The sequence below is a fragment of the Hyaena hyaena genome, unplaced genomic scaffold (assembly GCF_003009895.1).
Source record: "Hyaena hyaena isolate Hyena2069 unplaced genomic scaffold, ASM300989v1 scaffold_276, whole genome shotgun sequence".
NCBI lineage: Eukaryota > Metazoa > Chordata > Mammalia > Carnivora > Hyaenidae > Hyaena > Hyaena hyaena.
In genome coordinates, this window is record NW_024080909.1 from 1,545,859 (window position 1) to 1,561,855 (window position 15,997).

General features: G+C 50.5%; 1 protein-coding gene across 1 annotated transcript in view; it reads left to right on the plus strand.

Annotated features, from left to right (window-relative positions):
- PROSER2 (proline and serine rich 2) overlaps positions 1–5,588 on the plus strand; it is a 45,587-nt gene extending 39,999 nt beyond the window's left edge. The window contains exons 3-4 of the mRNA XM_039245995.1: positions 91–343; positions 2,644–5,588. Coding sequence (XP_039101926.1) covers positions 91–343; positions 2,644–3,638 — 1,248 coding nt within the window. The 3' untranslated portion in view covers positions 3,639–5,588. The remainder of the gene's footprint in view (positions 1–90; positions 344–2,643) is intronic.
- The last annotated feature ends 10,409 nt before the right edge of the window (positions 5,589–15,997 follow it).

A 15,997-nucleotide genomic window follows, 5' to 3' on the forward strand; every position in this document is an offset into this window, starting at 1 on the left:
CAGAGCTCTCCACTCTGCCGTGGCTTTTCCCTTCAGCAAAACAACTGTTCGTTTTCTCCCTCCTGTCCCGTCCCCGCACCCGGTACGTAGGATGATGAGAGCCTCAAGTACCTGACGCACGAGGAAAAGGATGTCCTCCTGTTTTTTGAAGAGACTATTGACTCCCTGGAAGAGGACTTTGAGGAGCAAGTCCTGTGTGACAGCGGCGTGCATTCCCACTCTCCAGGGTCTCTGGATGAGAGCGCTTCCAGTCACTCGGAGCTGGGAGATGTCATCGATTTGGTGCAGCCAGCACCTGACGAGGGGGGGCCCGAGTGCCTCCCAGCTGGGGCTGAGGCGGCAGGTGAGGAGCGCGGCCCAATCCCCAGCCTCTGACTCGGTTCGTTAGTGTCATTCAGGACACGGTGGTCTTCCCCTGTGTGTGCAGTGTGGACACTGCATGTGCCAGTGTGGATGCTGTGTGTGCGTGTGCCAGTGTGGACTCTGCATGTGCAGTGTGGACACTGTGGGGGCTTTTGCAGGTTGGCAGCATGCTCTTGGTAGTTTTGAGTATCCAACCAAGTCGATGCTTTTGTAGCATATTAGGAGATAGCACATGAAGGGAAAGTTCAAAGGAACTAGAATAAAGATTGAGACTGGCTGACCATATGAATCTATTTCATATACAGTAAAACCTTGGTTTGCGAGCATAATCCATTCCAGAAACATGCTTGTAATCCAAAGCACTCATGTATCACAGTGAATTTCAAGAACCATTGGCTCAGTTGTGATCATGTGATGTTCTGCATCACGTACTACTGATATCAGTCTTGCTCATTTATCAACTTAAAATTTATTAGAAATGTTTGCTTATCTTGGGGTGCCTGGGGGGCTCAGTTAAGTGTCCGACTTCAGCTCAGGTCATGATCTCGCAGTTTGTGAGTTCGAGCCCCACATTGGGCTCTGTGCTGACAGCTCAGAGCCTGGAGCCTGCTTCAGATTCTCTGTCTCCCTCTCTGTCTCTGCTTCTCTCCTGCTCCCACTCTGTCTGTCTCTCTCAAAAATAAATAAAAAATTTTTTAAATTAAAAAAAAGTTTGCTCATCTTGTGGACCACTCACAGAACAAGTTGCTCACAATCCAAGGCTTTACTGTGTATTAAAAAGAAAGAAACTTGGAATTGACTTCCAGGTATAACAATTCATTCTACAAACAAAACATACAAGGTGCTGATATTTTAGCCTGTGAGGTTTGATCTCAGATTTTGAGCAATCTTGCACCCCACTTTCTATGGCATGACTTCACAAGGTGGGAGTATTTGGGCTGAAAAGTTAGCTGGTTCAGGAAAACAGGAAAAGAGCAGATGAGAGTTTGGCTCCGTGTCTGTTTGGCAGGTCTGCTGGATTCAGGGCGGCCTCAAAGGAGAGGTGTGCTTTTTCTCTTTCGAGTCCTGTGAGAAGAGCAGCGGGGTGGGTGAGGTGGGATTGTCTTGCACTGTTTATCCTGGTTGGGAAAGATGTTGGAAATAAACATAGGCAAGGGGATGAGGACTGGAAAGGAGAGAAAAACAGAAGGGAAAGTATTTTGGCTCTTACTACAAAATATTGCCATTTGTCAGAAGCGTCTAGAAATATTTTTTCTCCTTGTGTGTGTGTATGTGTGTGTATGTGTGAGGCTGTTCATTACACCGATTTCACATACTGGGGTTCTAGACTCCAGAGGAGGAGCTAAGTTTACAGCCATGTCTTCAAAGAAGAGACTTCATTACAGATGTCCTATTTTTTTTTAATGTTTTTTTTTCCTAGGAGAGAGAGAGAGACAGCGTGAGCAGGGGAGGGTCAGAGAGAGAGGGAGTCACAGACTCTGAAACAGGCTCCAGGCTCTGAGCTGGCAGTCAGCACAGAGCCCGACGCGGGGCTCGAACCCACGAACCATGAGATCATGACCTTGAGCCAAAGTCAGATGCTTAACCGACTAAGCCACCCAGGCGCCCCCAGAGGTCCCATTTTTATCACACTTATTTGAAGTGTCCTTCCTAAAATTCACTTGAACCTGCTGGTCCTTTAAAAATGCCAGATCATCAGCTTGTGCCAAGGACAACACTTAGGGAAAGAAAGCCGCCCTGCCTGTCAGTGTCTAACGTGATACTTTCACTGCGGTTTTAAGTGCCTGCTCCCGCAGGCCTTGGGTGAGATTTTGAGGATACAGAGATAAATGAAGACGCGGCGTACAGTTTTGTAGGGGGGAGACAGGTGCATGATTTTAAGTGCAAATAGTGTTGGGTGACCTGGGATCTGTATCTGTGGAGACAGGGGAGGGTGCCACCCATCTTTCCCGCCTCCATTTTCCCTGGGTGACACCCCCTCATAGGTGGGTTATTATTCCCTTCGAAGCCTGTGAGCGCGGTGTGCGTCCCAGGTCCTGAGCTTTCAGACCCGAGTCTTGCACCATCACTGATTGATTCCTTCTTGTCAAGTGGGGAGTGGGACTCACACAGGACCTTCTCCTTTACTGTTCCGGGTAGTTTAGGTGACAGGAGGTGCCGCCGCTGACACTGGAATTCTGTCCCCCACCGGGAGGCCCTCTTAAATTCAGCGAGAAGGAAATGGGATGCATTTATTTTTATGTAAGGTGGTAGCTTATGAGGACTCTACCTCCTTTTCAGGGGCTGGCCCTGACCTTGAATGCAGGAAGCCAGAAGCAGCCCAGGGCCCTCCGGCGCCAGACCCCGAGGCTCCAGAGGCCCCTCCTGTGCCGCCCTCCGGACCTGTGGCCACCCCGGAGGCAGCGCCGCCCAGGAGAGAGCTGCCGGCGCCAGGTCCCCCCGCAGAGCACCCCAAACTGCCCCGCTCCGTTCCCACCCCCTTGGTCATCGCTCAGAAAATGTCCGAGAGGTTGGCCGGAAGCGAAGCGCTTTCGCCCGCGTCGCCCACCAAGGAGGGCCGGCCCGGAGAATGGAGGACGCTGCCGCCGGCGGCCCCTCGGGCGGGGGACCACCCCCCGTGGCACAGACACCCGGCGCAGCCGGCGCCCAAGGCGCACCGCTTCCCCAGCAACATCAGCGTGACCAACAGCGCGGGGAAGGAGTTCAACAAGACCATCTCCAGGGCGGCGGTCAGCGTGCAGGAGCGCAAGGCCCGAGTGCTGGCCAACATCAACGGGGTCTCCTTCCTGACGCCGGGGGACCCCGAAGGCCGGGCCCCCGGGGAGGACCCCGCGGAGCCGGGGCGCGGCGGCTCTCCGGAGGGGGGGCGGCGCGGCCCGAGCAGGGCGGGCCCCGGCCAGGAAGCCGCGTGGGCGCCGCGCCCCGGAGGCGCGCAGACGGACCGGCCCCGGCCGCTGGCCAACGGCTTCCAGAGCATCCACGACGCCCTCAAGAGCGAGCCCGGTGCCTTTGTCTCGGCCGGAAAGACGGTCACCTTCCGCCCAGACCCGGCCCTCGCCAGCAAGCTCGCTCGCCAGAACGCCAGCAAGAGCTTTCACGAGCACCGGCCGCCGGACTGCGGCCCGGATGCGAGGAGGCGGTCCGGGTCGCTGCCCCGGGCTGTGGGCTTCAGACCCCAGGGCGTCACCGTCCAGTTCTCTGGCCGCGGCTCCACGGAGGAGGCCCGCCGGGAGGCCCTGCGGAAGCTCGGCCTCCTCAAGGAGAACTTGTGCTAGAGAGCGAGGCGCCTGGAGAGGCCGCAGGGCAGGGCCCGGCTGCCGCCGCGGTGCGTGTGCACGGAGCGGGCGGGGTGCGGAGCCACACGTGACCGGCGCCCGGGGCTCCGCGCCTCCGGGTCTGGGCCGAGGGACTGGGGACAGTAAGTGCCGCCTGAGCAGGAAGAGCCTTCGGTGAAAGACAGTCTGGCCCCATATCCTGTCTTCCTTTCCCCAGGAGTTCAGAGAGTAACACCCGAAATGCCCGAAATGCCCTCGTATCTTTTCAGGATTCCGAAGGAGGGGGATTCGGTCTGATTTGTTATTCTTCAGTCCCCAATCTTGACTTTTATCCCAAGGACGTGAGATGCAAGACAGTTTAGGTCTCTTACACCCAGTTATCTATGACAGGGATTTCCCCTTCCTTTTCTAACAAAATAAAAGCGAAATGCCTGTTTAGTTTTCATAGGGTCTTAAAATACTTCTCTGGGTCTTCTGTTTGGTTCTGAAGGACAAAGGATGGTGTGTTAGACCTAGATGTGCCCGTGTTTCTGGATAGAATGGTTTGCTCATTTGGGTGTTTTTTTTTTTTTAATTGAAAACTGAAATGAACCCTTTAGAGTATGATTTACTATAATTCTGAGTTCTGGGAGTGGACTGGAAAGGGTGGATTCGGAAAAGGTGTTAATTTTCAGAAACCAAGTCTGATCAGACTGCGGCGGGGAGGGGGGGCCCATGTCACTGGGGGATATGTGGATGAGCCTGTATTGTGTATATAGGTGTACATAACGTGTTTATAGAAGCCTGTGTGCGTGCACACACACACACAGGTACCTTATGTGCACACACATTCATTAGTGAACATACATACATAAACTTCTTAAAACCCCGTCAAGTGACTACAGGATGCAAGGTCAGGCCCTTCCGGTTCCCTTGACAGATGCTGTCGTCCCAGCTGTGATGAGTGACATCGAGATTGGCGCTTTGAAAAGGGCACATCGCCATAATCAGAGTGCTCCCAAGGAGAGTACTATCCCAAGTAGGCTTCCGGATAAGCAAGACAGTTCCTTCTTTAGTGAAGAACAGTTTTAAAAGATGTACCACCTAATTTTAACTTGCTTTCAGCTTTATCACCCAGTTTTAGTTCTGCATGTTCCAAGGCAGCTACTGAACAGAAAGAAGCAAACAAAAAAAAGCTTGAGACCCCTCGTGTTCCGGGAGCAAGATCGCAGGATTAGTTTTAAAGGGGGGGAAGCAACGAACTAGGTGACACGGTATGAAAAGAACTGTCTTCTCCCCGACTGTGTTTTACATGATGAGTTGTAGCCACAAGCATTATTATTAAAACTATTTAAGGCTGGAGTCTTAAGCCTCTAAAAATAGACTGGGAAGGGCCACGCTCTTAAGTCACACCCTTCTGTTATTCCGTCTCAGCCAGTGTCACAGAATCAGTCTCTTCCTGTTGAGTATTATTTAAATTCATACTTTTAAATGCGCTGTGAAGCCCGTCCTTTATAGTATTCAACTGCCTTATAGCAAGTTATATAAAATGTTACCAAAAAAGTTAACATAATTTTTTTTCCCCATAGAACTATAGTATTTAGTGTCTCATCCAGCCCGTGTCCTCCTGAAATAATTTTATAGATTCTTGATGGACTTAATTTAAATAGGTGCTTTGATTTTTCTTGGTTTTGAAAATAGTTTTTCTTGTTCTCCTATTTATCTTGGATTTGTTTGAAGAATTCTGGAAGGCTGTATTACCTTTCTACAAAGTGAACTGCCATATATAGTGTTTAAAATTAGAGGGTCTTGATTATGGCTGACATTTTAAGCATGCTTTAAATACGAGGAATATCTCTTTTCTGTTATCCTATGACTTCATTGTGATTAAGGTGAACTTGACTATATAGGAGTATATTTGTTCTCGTAATGGCATTTTTGGAAAAATAAATTTAGAGATTTAAGTATAAACAGCTTTGTTTTTGCATTTTATACTTATGCTCAATTATTTTAAGTGGTTACAATCTTTCTATTTATTCATAATTATACTGGCTCTTACTCTGGTCATATCTTGGGCCCCAAACCGTAGTAATTAAAGCCATGTTTTGTACGAGGCTCAAATTACAGCTGCTGATGAACTAACCTATCTGTTTGTACCACATTAACGAAAACATCTAGTTTGCAGAGAGGCAATAGTTTCTTTGCCATAACTACATGATACGACATTCACAAAGGGTCATCGTCAAGGGAACCGTAAGGACCACATTTCAAAACAAAATTGTAATGAAAAGAAAAGATGAATCTTAGGTGCCTAGTTGTTTTCTTTTCAAAGTGATACCTGTAAATCACTCTCCATTTTTATGAAACTTTATCTTCATACTTAAAATCAGGGGGGAGAAAATTCTTTGCTTTTTGGAGGGTAGGTACGCCTGACCAAACTGGAGCTCATCTGCGAACAGTAATACTTTGCAGTTACCAGAGTAACGGCGTCTGACTGGCCCCCTCCTCCCTGCTCCCCTGTGCTCGCTAATCCACACACAACTGACAGAAAGTTTGATCTCTGCTCTTCTCACCCAGCTCACATGGTCCTCTTACAAGAGGCACAGGGTGTCGCTGAGTCTCTCGAGGTGCCTACGGCAGCGTGTTGGGCCTGAGCCGGCTCCGGTGTAGGGTTCTGTGCGCAAGATTCCTCATGGGCGGCTCCCACATCGGCACCCCTTTTAAAGCCAGCTTTCATGGAGAGCTTAGCATAGCAGAGTTGATAAGTGAGGCCTCAAGGGACCCCTAGGTGAGGCAGTGGCTCTGCCGTCCAACCCCTTGGCCTTTTTATTTGTGCAAAAATCAGAAATGGGTGGCACCGGATAGCCCAGTCACTGAATGTCCGACTCTTGGTTTCAGCTCAGGGGTGATCTCCTGGTTTGTGGGTTCGAGCCCCGTGTAGGGCTCTGTGCTGACAGTGCAGACAGAGCCTCCTTGGGAATCTGTCTCCCTCTCTCTCTGCCCCTTCCCTGCTCTCTCTGTCTCTCAAAAATAACTTTTAAAAAAATGTTTTTTAAAATCAGAAATGTGTTCTCTTTGTTAAATTCCCACCGTTCTAGCTATGAGGACTTTGACCCCTCAGAGGATTTGGTGGTGATGTTTTTCATACAGGTGATCTAAAGAATCAGTTCTTCATATTTATTCAAGAGGAATGAAGAGAACGAAATAAGATAAATATGAAAACAATACACTCTTATCAAGAAACCCGTACCCGCCTTGCCATTTCCCTAGTTTCCCTAACGGAGGTAGCAGAATGAGGCCTTGTTTCTCTCCAAGTGGTTTTTATCGCCTGGGCGGGCAAGTCTTCATAAACTTTTCTCCCTCGACTCTCCCTTGGGTTCTTAAATGTTGGTCATCAGACCCCTGTGTTCCCTGAAGGCATGTAACTTGTTTTCCTGTTTTCCCCTGCTCCCCCTCCCGGTGACCCCCGCTGCCCGCCCCGGGGGCAGGAGGAAGGGGAGGCGTGTGAGGAATGCTCACCTGTGAAAGGTTCGTGTTGTCATTGAAATGACAAGCCACCAAACAGGTTCTGTTTGTTCTCTTCACAGCAAGGCTTTCTCTGGCTCTAAAGTATGGGAATGAGCTCGTGTCCTTTTCTAATCTCCTCGCTGGACAAGCCCTGCTCTCAGATACCTGAGAAAAGAGAAGGCAGGGCTGTGAGTCGCCGCGTCCTGGGAAGATGGGGACTCTGTAACAGAGGCCGCTGGCGCAGGAATGCGGCCACCTGCTGACCAGGCCCGCAGGGGCCACCCCTTTCCCCAGGAGCAGATACGCTGCTGGGGGGAAGTCTGTCCACCTGCTGGGAGAAGAATCCGGCAGCGGGATGGAGACCGGAGGGCACTTTCCAGCCCACACTTTTTAGCATAAAAATGGCCAGCCTTTGTGTGCGATGTTTCTAGTCCTTCTAAAATACCTATTGAGGGCGCCTGGGTGGCTCAATAGGTTAAGCATCTGACTTTGGCTCGGGCCATGATCTCATGGTTCATGAGTTCAAGCCCCACGTCGTCGGGCTCTGTGCTGACAGCTCGGAGCCTGGAGCCGCTTTGGATCCTGTGTCTCCCTCTCTCTCTGCCCCACCCAACTCACACTCTCTCTCTTTTAAAAAAAAAAAATAAATGTTAAAGTTATTTAAAATATCTATTTAAGAGGTGCCTAGGTGGCTCAGTTTGTTAAGCATCCGACTTTGGTTCAGGTCATGATCTCATGGTTCGTGGGTTCAAGCCCCGTGTCAGGGCTGTGCTGACAGCTCAGAGCCTGGAGCCTGCTTCAATTCAGATTCTGTGTCCCTCTCTCTTTGCCTCTCCTCCACTCATACTGTTTCTCACTGACTCAAAAATAAACATAAATATATATATATACATATATACATACATATTTTGATGGGAAAAAAAAGTAACAAAACTTCCCTACATATTCTGGATCCGTAACACCTACGAAATGCCAAGCACTGCTGTCAGCAGCAGGCTCACCTCTGTTCCTGGCTTGAGGGAGGCCAGTGCCGACCCCGGAGCCAGGCAGACAGACACCCGTCACGGCACCTGCCAGCCGGGCTCTGTAAAGATTGCTTCTTATCATCTAACCCGTATGAACGTTCATCCAACAATGAGCTAATGCAGGGGAAACATGGTGATTTCCGGAAATGACCCAGAAAACCAAAATGGCAAAAGGCCGTAAGAACCATAAATGGCCCTAAGGTGGGAGCAGGGTCCACCCATCCCAGAGAACCGTGTGATCCTGGGGCACCTCCCAGAGCTGCTTTCTGCCTCCCAGATTCCTTGGCAGTCCCGCAGGCCTGTCCGCCGTGGCCCCCACAGGCCCTTCTGCTTGGGGGGTGCGCCAGGACCTGGAGCAAAGCCGAGTCCGCAGGAATCCCCCCTGCCTCACTGGCTGAGTTCCAGGTAGCTTTTCCTGACTTCCTCTGCTTCGTCCAGCTCCGTGAAGCCTGCTTCTTCCCCAGCCGAACATGCTGGGGAACCGTTTCCAAGAGGAGACCCACCCCGGTTTTATGGAGGGCCTTGGGGTGTGCTCTCTGGGCGCTAGAGCTCCTAGCGTGGTGGCTTAGGTTCAGGATTCGGGTCACCGTCCTCCCATCCCGCCCCTGTCTGCAGTAAAGGCTGTGGCTGTGCCATCCAATCCCAGGCCAGAGGCAGGAATTCACATTTGGAAGCAGAGGTTAATGGAACGTAGTCCTTGATAAACACGTCACACTTCATAAACCAGCGTCCCCGCGTTTGTGTGTGAGGCACCGTGCCAAGGGTAATAACCTGACTTCTGGAAATGCCTTTAAGGGGTGGGGCTGAGAGGATGAGGAATCCGTGCATAAAGGCTGCGGAGAACAGGGAGCTCTATGTGCACACACACATGTATGCTTGCATGTGGGTGCACACTTGCATCTAGGTGATCAGTTGGTTGGTTTCTGTCCTTGGCACTTGCTGCTTGTTTCTGAGTGGTGTGCGCCCCTGGAGCGTTGGGGCGTGGGACGGGCCGCCAGAGGCTTGCCCTTGTTACCCAAGGTGCATTCGAGGGTCCGGGGTCCTAGTAGAATTACGTAAATCCTCATAGAGGCCACACGCTGACGAATTACTGGGATGGCAATGCTAGAAGGTTCTCTCCCGCTTCCCACTGGTCTTCCTGTTGTAGTTTCCTGGTCCAGGAGATAGGACAGAGTTTATCCTTCCACCTAGAACGGTGTCGAAGCATTGTGAATTTGGGGGAAATAACCTCTGCCTTGTGAAGACAATTTCAAAGAGGAGGAAAGTTCAGGAAGGGCCTCCCCAAGTTTTGCTGGGTTGGCTGGGGCACCTCAACCAGGCTCTTCCCAACTCACAGTCCATGTGTTTGTGAAACTTCTTGTAAGGCCCTTTATTTTTTAGTCCAACCTTAAAGACCAAATGAACGCAATTAAAATGTTAGTAATGTACAACGGTTGCCTGAGACTAATAATTTGTGAAGCTTGAACCAAGTGGTGCTGAGTACGACAGCATTCACGGATTCACTCAGCAGACCTCTGCGTCCTGTCCATATGCCAGGCACTGTGAGTGCTGCTAAATATTACCACCTATTCCTCATGGCTGCCTACCAGGGCGGGGGAGGGGTGATGACCCTTACAGACGAGAAAATGGGGGCTTCTCTCCTCTTCACCAGGGGCTCTGGGGGGGCTAGTAGGTCCATACGCTGTTTGCAGGGGGTGCAAACGCCCTGCTTTCTGCACCCTCTGGGAAGCTGCCCGAGCTGCTGCAGGCTGATGGCTGCCTGCCGTCCCTTCTCCCCAGTGTGGAAGGGACTAATCCTCCCCAGTGTCATTGAGATCACCATTTCATTTCTCCTCAACAGAGCCCTCTGGTCCTCCACGGAACCACTTTCCCTAGTGTTCCATCTGCCCCCCACCCCCCACCCCACTGGGGCTCGTCCCTGATTTGCAGCTGTGTATCCACTTATAGGACCTGAGGTAGGTATCTATAGGGGAAGAAGGGAAAGCAGGTGAAGACAGAGTCATTTCCACCATCAGGCTTGGTGGAAAGAGCCTTCCAGTGGGCTGGGCTGCGCAGAGCTGGAGAGAGGAATGGGATCGTGTCCCTGGCCTGAGAAAGCTGGGGTTCTCTGGGCTGCTACTTGTGACCTCTGCCTCAGGGGATCCAGTTCAAAGCAGGTCCTTTGGCTCCAGGCCTCCACTCCCGCCTTCAGGACTTGCTTCCGGAATCCGGAATTGCCAGTCGCAGTTTCCAACACAGCCATGTGCAGGACTCCCATGCACACACAGCACACGCAGCTACCGAGTTCAGCAGGGACACTGCCCAGTCTGCTCCTTGGCAGCCCTCTGAAGTTGTGGTTGTTACTAGAAAGGCAGCCAGGCTCCAGTGGAAAGTCCGGGACCCACTGCATGGAGCATCAGTGCCCCGAGCATGGCGAGGCAGAGCGACGGCCCACGCCTGGCCTCGGCCTCGCCCTCGGCTGGAGGCCAGCCAGCTCAAGGTGCTGGGGTTAGACTTGATCTCCACATTTTATTTATTCATTTATTTCTGAGAGACAGAGAGCATGAGCAGGGGAGGGGCAGAGAGAGGGTGGGACAGAGGATCTTCACTGACTGCAGAGAGCCCGATGAGGAGCTTGAACTCATGAACTGCGAGATTGTGACCTGAGCTGAAGTCAGATGCTTAACCGACTGAGCCACCCAGGCACCTCCATCTCCCCATTTTAAATCTCCAATCACATGTCACTCAGGACGCAACTGCAGCACAAAGTGGTGGTCCTTCCCCATCATGTCAGAAGTCATTACAAGTCTGCCAGCATTTGTAGCTGGAGTTTTGTCTACAGTTTACTGGGTCGTGCCAGCTCAGAGGACTGGGCACCTCCATGCCTTGAGAGGCTCTGCGCTTCATCTAATAACGAATGTTGCTGGTGTCTAAATTATGTTTTGGTTCATTTCTTCCAGGAATAATGACTTTCACTGCCACTTTGGGCCAGATTTAAAAATACTCAATTTTATCTTTTAAACCAGCTTTTTCCCCCCTCAGCTTAATCATCCAAATGAACTGTGATTCCAAATGACTACTTGTATTTCTAGAAATCAGATCCACCTTCAGAGGTATATTTTACCCTAAGTGCACCCTACGCAATCCCAGGCTCCACGTGGAGATCTGGGGGATGCGCTTTATAAGGAGCTGAGACCACTGAGAGGACTGAGCACGTTGACCCCACAGACAGAAAGGCCTTCAGAGGCTATGGGTGCCACCTCCAGAGGCTTACAGGGCTGTCAGAACAGATTATTCTGTGCAGCCATGGAAATTCCACAAAGAGAGACTTGAGCTCCGCACAGGAAACTCTAGAGGGTTTAGAGCTGACCGAAAGGGAAAGAACTGTTCACCGGAGTAGGAGTCCCACAGCCATGGAGGTGTACAGACACTGTGCAAGTGAGCTGGGAGAGGAAAGCAACGGGAATTGGTCTCAGTGTCACCCCTCCTTCCAAATCTGAGATCTTGTGATGGGTTCATATAGAGCAGGCTTTGCTGTTATCCTGACCTGAATTTGAATCCCAGCCCTATGACTGTTGGCTGTGGGACTTAACTTCTCTGAGCTTCTCTTCCTTCACCTGAAAAAATGGGGGTAACCCATACTTGCCCCATAAGGTTGCTGTAAGGACTGAATGAGATCACATATGTCAAATGTAGGCCCAGCACATACCTTCACCAACATCATCTCACCACTGTCATCATCACAACCATCATCACCATGAACACCATCATCACCATCACCATTACCACCATCATCACCATCATGGCCATCATCACCACCATTACCACCATGACCTTCATCACCACCATCATCACCATCACCATCACCATTATCACCATCATTACCATCACCAACATCACCACTATCACCATAACCTCATCGTCACCATCACTACCACCATAAGTCACCACCATCACTACCATCATCACCATCACCATCATCACCAATATCACCACCATCACACCAGCATCAATATCACCACCATTATCTTGATCACCATCATCATTACCATCTCCATCTCTATCATCATTACCACCATAAAGCCTGCATGAGAATTCCTATAGAGCCTTCTGGAATGGCCCTGAGCAAGTCTAGTGGCATGAAGGGTGAGTAGGCACTAGCCTAATAGCCTCATTCAGACATGACTGCTCACCACGGTCCCATTCCTACATGCAGTCCTGTGGTTACTTCAGCAGTGAAGCAAATTTTAGACTTAAATTCCACTGCCTACTGAGAAACAGAATTTTGCCACTTTCTAAAAATAGGTCTCCAGAGCTTATTTTTCTTCCTCAGAACTGGGTAGGTCTGGCTTCCTGCTTAGGTACACAACATCAGAGGACTCCCTCTTCCAAGTTCGCACTTTTCCATGTCTCCTCTCTTTTCCCCGTGGGACTCACAGAGCTCCTCTCAGAGCTGGGCTCTCCCGCCACCTCCCCAGGCCTCCTCCCAGATGAGGAAGTGCCCAGCCCAGCCCAGCGCCCGAAAGACTCCAGGGAACACTGGGGGATTGTCCAGTCAGAGCCCCTTGGCCGCCTCGCTGCCAAGAAGGAAGTGCTTATTTTGAGTTGCTGGGCTAGTCAGGCTGCGGCCCTCAGACTTTCCATCCTACACGGCCAGCCCTGGCAGAGGGATGTGCTGGGGCAGAGCTTGGGGGAAGGGGGACGGCTGGGGGAGCGGGGCGGGGTGGGGGGGACTCTCAGCCAGAACTTCCAGAACGGCCCTGGGGAAGCAGGTGGAGTGATCCAGGCCCAGTCACACCTGCCTCAGGTCAGCAGGCCCCGGGGCGGCTCCCTTCCTTTGCAGGAACTCTTGGAGCAAGTCACCGTTTCTCAGCCCATGTGACCCAGGCCTGTCCCCCTGGCAGAGTCTCCTTCCAGGGAGTGTCCTCCTGGGGACTCCTCTGCAACTTGACCCCCTTTGCTCTTAGTGGACCCAGCACGGCTTTCTCAGTAGTCCTACGGCAGTGGGAATGGCAAGTGCCACCTCGTACCACTAAGAGGGGGCAGCATCCCAGAGGAGGAGCCGGGCCCAAGAGTCCACTTCAGCGCTCGCCAGTCACAGGCACGCAAGTCGTCGGCACTCTCGGGTGAGAGATTCTGAAACACTGAATGAGAGAACAGACATGCATAATTTCTGAAAACTATATGCGCGGTATAGTCTAGGGTGGTGTTTCTCAAAGTGCGGTTCTCCCCTGGCCAGCAGAATAAACATCGTCAGGACATTTGTTAGAACTGCCAATGAGCAGACTCACCTCAGATCTGAATGAGAAACCCTGGAGGCGGGACCCAGAGTTGAGCGAGCCCTCCACGGGTGTGAGTCTGAGGCGCTGGGCTAGTGAACAGAAAACAGACCCCGCCTTCTACGGTGCACAGCTGGGGAGGTATTCTGAAGTGCAGAATAGGTGCTGAATGTAATACCCTGGAAGGTAGGGACCTTGTCCTACCAGGTGCATCCCCAATGCCTCGTGAAGCACCTGGCACATAGCAGGCGTTCAGTTAACAGCCCTTACGTAGAATAAGTGTGTGGACACGAAAAGACAAGAGTAGCTCAGAAGTCTTACAATGAGTGCATGTTATTTTTATACTTGAGAAAGCAGATAATCCCATTTGAGGAAGAGAAGAGGGTGCAGGGAGAGAGAGAAAAAACGGTAGACGTGGGCCACTCTCTCGGTCCTGCCCATGATGGCTACAGGAGAGGGGATCAGTGGGAACCTTCATCCAGACAAGGGCCCTGCATCCCCCACTGCATCTCTGGGTCTGCCTTGAGTGGACCAAGAGGTCACAGGTTGGCTGTGATCAGCATCCACTGGTTCATCCTACGAGTCTCTGAGCACCTATTCTGTGCCGTGCTGAGGGCTGAGGATGGAGCAGTGAGCAGGGCACACAGTCCCATGCTCCCAAGCTGGCAGTCCAGGGAGAAGATAGGCAAATAAGCACAGTAACTGCAAGAAGGTACGGCAGTGTTGTGACCGGGGAAGTACGGGGGCTAGGGGACAGAGGGGGCGGGGCAGAGTACAGGGAAGGGATCCTATCAGGGAAGGTGGCCAGACTAACTTGAAGGGTATACAGGAGTTAAAAGGACTTCGGGGTGAGAAGAGGCAGAGGGCACAGCCTGTACAAAGACTGGGGGCAAGTGGGGACTAAAGCAGTGACGAGGGGAGGGCACAGGTGAGGGACGGTCCATCACCCAGTGCTGGTATAAGACATGGTGTGAGGCAGGGGACAGTCCTTGCCCCCAGGACTTGCAGTCTAGCTGCCATTCAACAAACACTTTCTAGACGCTGGGGAGACAGCAGAACAGAGCACAAAATAAGACTGTTGGGGGACTTACATCCTAGTGGCCACGACAGAAGCAAACAAACCACAAAGCCAAGAACAGAGCTTCAGGGAGAGGGGCAAGCAGAAGTCGTGGAGGGAACGCCTGGCAAGGGAGAACTGGCGAAGGCAGTGACATGACAGGTGGATAGAGTCAGGAATGTGCCAGCTCACCCTCACATCATCCCACCACTCAGGGCTCTGTGGCTTCAACCAGATGGTTCCAGAATGCTGGTTTGCAATCAAAGAAAGGAAAAATTGCCAAGCCTTCAGGAGAGAAAGAAAAAGGACAAAGAGTACTATGCTATCCTATACTAATGATATACTTACACATATTATGCATATTTGTCTATACTGTATACACTATACAATGCTATGTTAATGTTATACTATACTGTACATACCATACTATGCTGTACATATTATACTACATATGCTATAGTATAGCATATGTACATACATAGTAGAGTATAGCAAAGTATGTATAGTATAAGATGTATAATAGAGTATAGCACAGTATAATATATATAATATAGCATAGTATATACTACTGTGGTATATATATGTATATGGATTACACTATACATATTACACTATACATACTTTGTATATGAATGCTATACATATTATACTATATATACTATACTGTGCTATACATATACTATACATACTATACTATACCATATAGACTATACTATGCTATACTAACACTATACTATACCATACACAATATGTTATACTAATGCTTTATAAGATGCTATACTATACCATACCATACCATGCCCTATTACACCATACAGACTATACTATACTATACATACTACACTACACCATGCTGTATTATACTATACTGTGCTATCCTATGCTATACACATATTATACATACTATACACATTGTACATGCTATACACATATTATACTACACTACACCTGTTACGCTACACATACTATATTATGCCATATTAAGCCCATACTATACACACTGTACTATAATAGAGCCTAATGCCTGACACATAAGCCACACTTCATAAATGTTTGTGGGACTGATCTAAGGCTGAGAATGGGAGGTGGGGGGTGTCTTTTTTCTGCTTGCCTTTGGGACTTGAGTCCTATGCCTGAGAGTGTCACTTCCAAGCCTGGTCCTCTCTCCCTTCAAGTCCCAGACCTGTCCAGATATGCTCAGAGGGAAGTGGTAAATGACAGGATCAGGGAGGAGTGCTTGTGGGTGAAGCATCAGCCAGGCTAATGACGGTTAATGGGAGACCGAATCCCACACACCAGCCATACCTGCTGATCCTCTGATGAAGGAGGATGTTTGGTGGGCGTGCCTGCTGGGCTGGCGGCCTCATGAGGCCTCAACACGAGTGGGTCTTAACCAGATACCCTCTGAAATAGGGCTTTGAACAAAATCCACCTTGGATCCACATTTTATTCTATACTTCTGAAAACGTTTCTGGGAGGCCATATGCACAGGGAAAATAAAGACGGGCTCTTGGCCTGGCCCCGCCACCGACA